Source organism: Opisthorchis viverrini (genome assembly GCF_000715545.1).
Source record: "Opisthorchis viverrini unplaced genomic scaffold opera_v5_1827, whole genome shotgun sequence".
Classification (NCBI taxonomy): Eukaryota; Metazoa; Platyhelminthes; class Trematoda; order Opisthorchiida; family Opisthorchiidae; genus Opisthorchis; species Opisthorchis viverrini.
The window spans coordinates 12,312-13,290 of record NW_008752712.1 but is presented as its reverse complement, the minus strand read 5'-3'; the positions used below and the strand labels follow the sequence as shown (position 1 = coordinate 13,290).

The following is a 979-nucleotide window of genomic DNA, read 5'->3' as shown; positions in this document are numbered from 1 at the left end:
ATGTGAGTCGGCTGGGTCCGCTGTGTACCCTTAGGATGATCGTCCTTGATTGGACCATACGTAGCTTCCGGAGTACAAAAAGTGAGGTCCAAAAGGAGAAAAGTTGTGTATTGTACAAAGGGGACAACTGTACACAAGGGCGCACGTGACATGCACGTATTAGAATCGACGTTTTTTGTCCACAACAATCCATCCATCCTCGTCAACTTGTGTTTTCTTGTCTAACCGTTGTCTGAAATAGGCCTCCAGCTCGGCCTCTGCGTGCTTCTTTGCCAACTGGTAATCCGTTAGCCATTCAGACTGTAACAATTCCGTAGCAGCTATAATACACAGTGAATGAAACTAGCCAAACAGAAGCTGTACTTGGAAAATCATGCTTTGTGAGCTTGATGGAATACTGAGAGTCCATTGGGGTAGACAAGATCTTCCTACAAGTATCGGCATCAGTGAACCGAACCAGAGCACCGGATTCTATCTGTTTGGTAACGAAACGCGTGTCAACAATGCCGGAAACCTACCACATGGTGCTCCACCTGTTGGACTTCACCAAACTGTGAGAAAAACTCGAACAAACTGTGCTGAGGAAAGGAAATGTAGGTAAAAGCAGAGGAAACCAAACTGCATACCTCATCTAAGAAGGGATGGACGTTGGCTATCCACAGACAATTCTCTTGTGATTGTTTTGCATACAAATAGTGTTGAGTTCGAGAAGCAAGCAGAATTTTTATAGCTGTAAATAAAGATCGTAAAACGAAAAGGTAGGTAGTGAAAGCGCTGCCATCAAACTCATGTACGATGGGTAGGTCGAGATCAGTGAATCAAAACAGTAGACTTCACTTCTACTTTCAACGGGTCAAAACCTACAAAATACGTATGAATGAACTTCCGTTCATGTGAAGAGAACACTACAAATTCACAACCAGTTACTCAAAAACAGAACTTCGGTTTGTAACAAAATCGTTCAGCTGTAGCACCCTTT

At 43.3% G+C, this 979-nt stretch overlaps 2 protein-coding genes across 2 annotated transcripts; one reads left to right on the top strand and one right to left on the bottom strand.

The window, feature by feature from the left end:
- Nucleotides 1-161: 161 nt before the first annotated feature.
- T265_15782 (hypothetical protein) lies at nt 162-730 on the bottom strand (the record flags this gene model as incomplete). Its single annotated transcript, XM_009179127.1, has 4 exons — nt 162-320; nt 364-475; nt 519-578; nt 627-730. Coding segments are annotated over 4 exons (432 nt in total), but the record flags the coding sequence as incomplete, so codon positions are not given.
- On the top strand, nt 374-592 carry T265_15783 (hypothetical protein; the record flags this gene model as incomplete). Its single annotated transcript, XM_009179128.1, has 1 exon — nt 374-592. A coding segment is annotated over one exon (219 nt), but the record flags the coding sequence as incomplete, so codon positions are not given.
- Nucleotides 731-979: the final 249 nt, after the last annotated feature.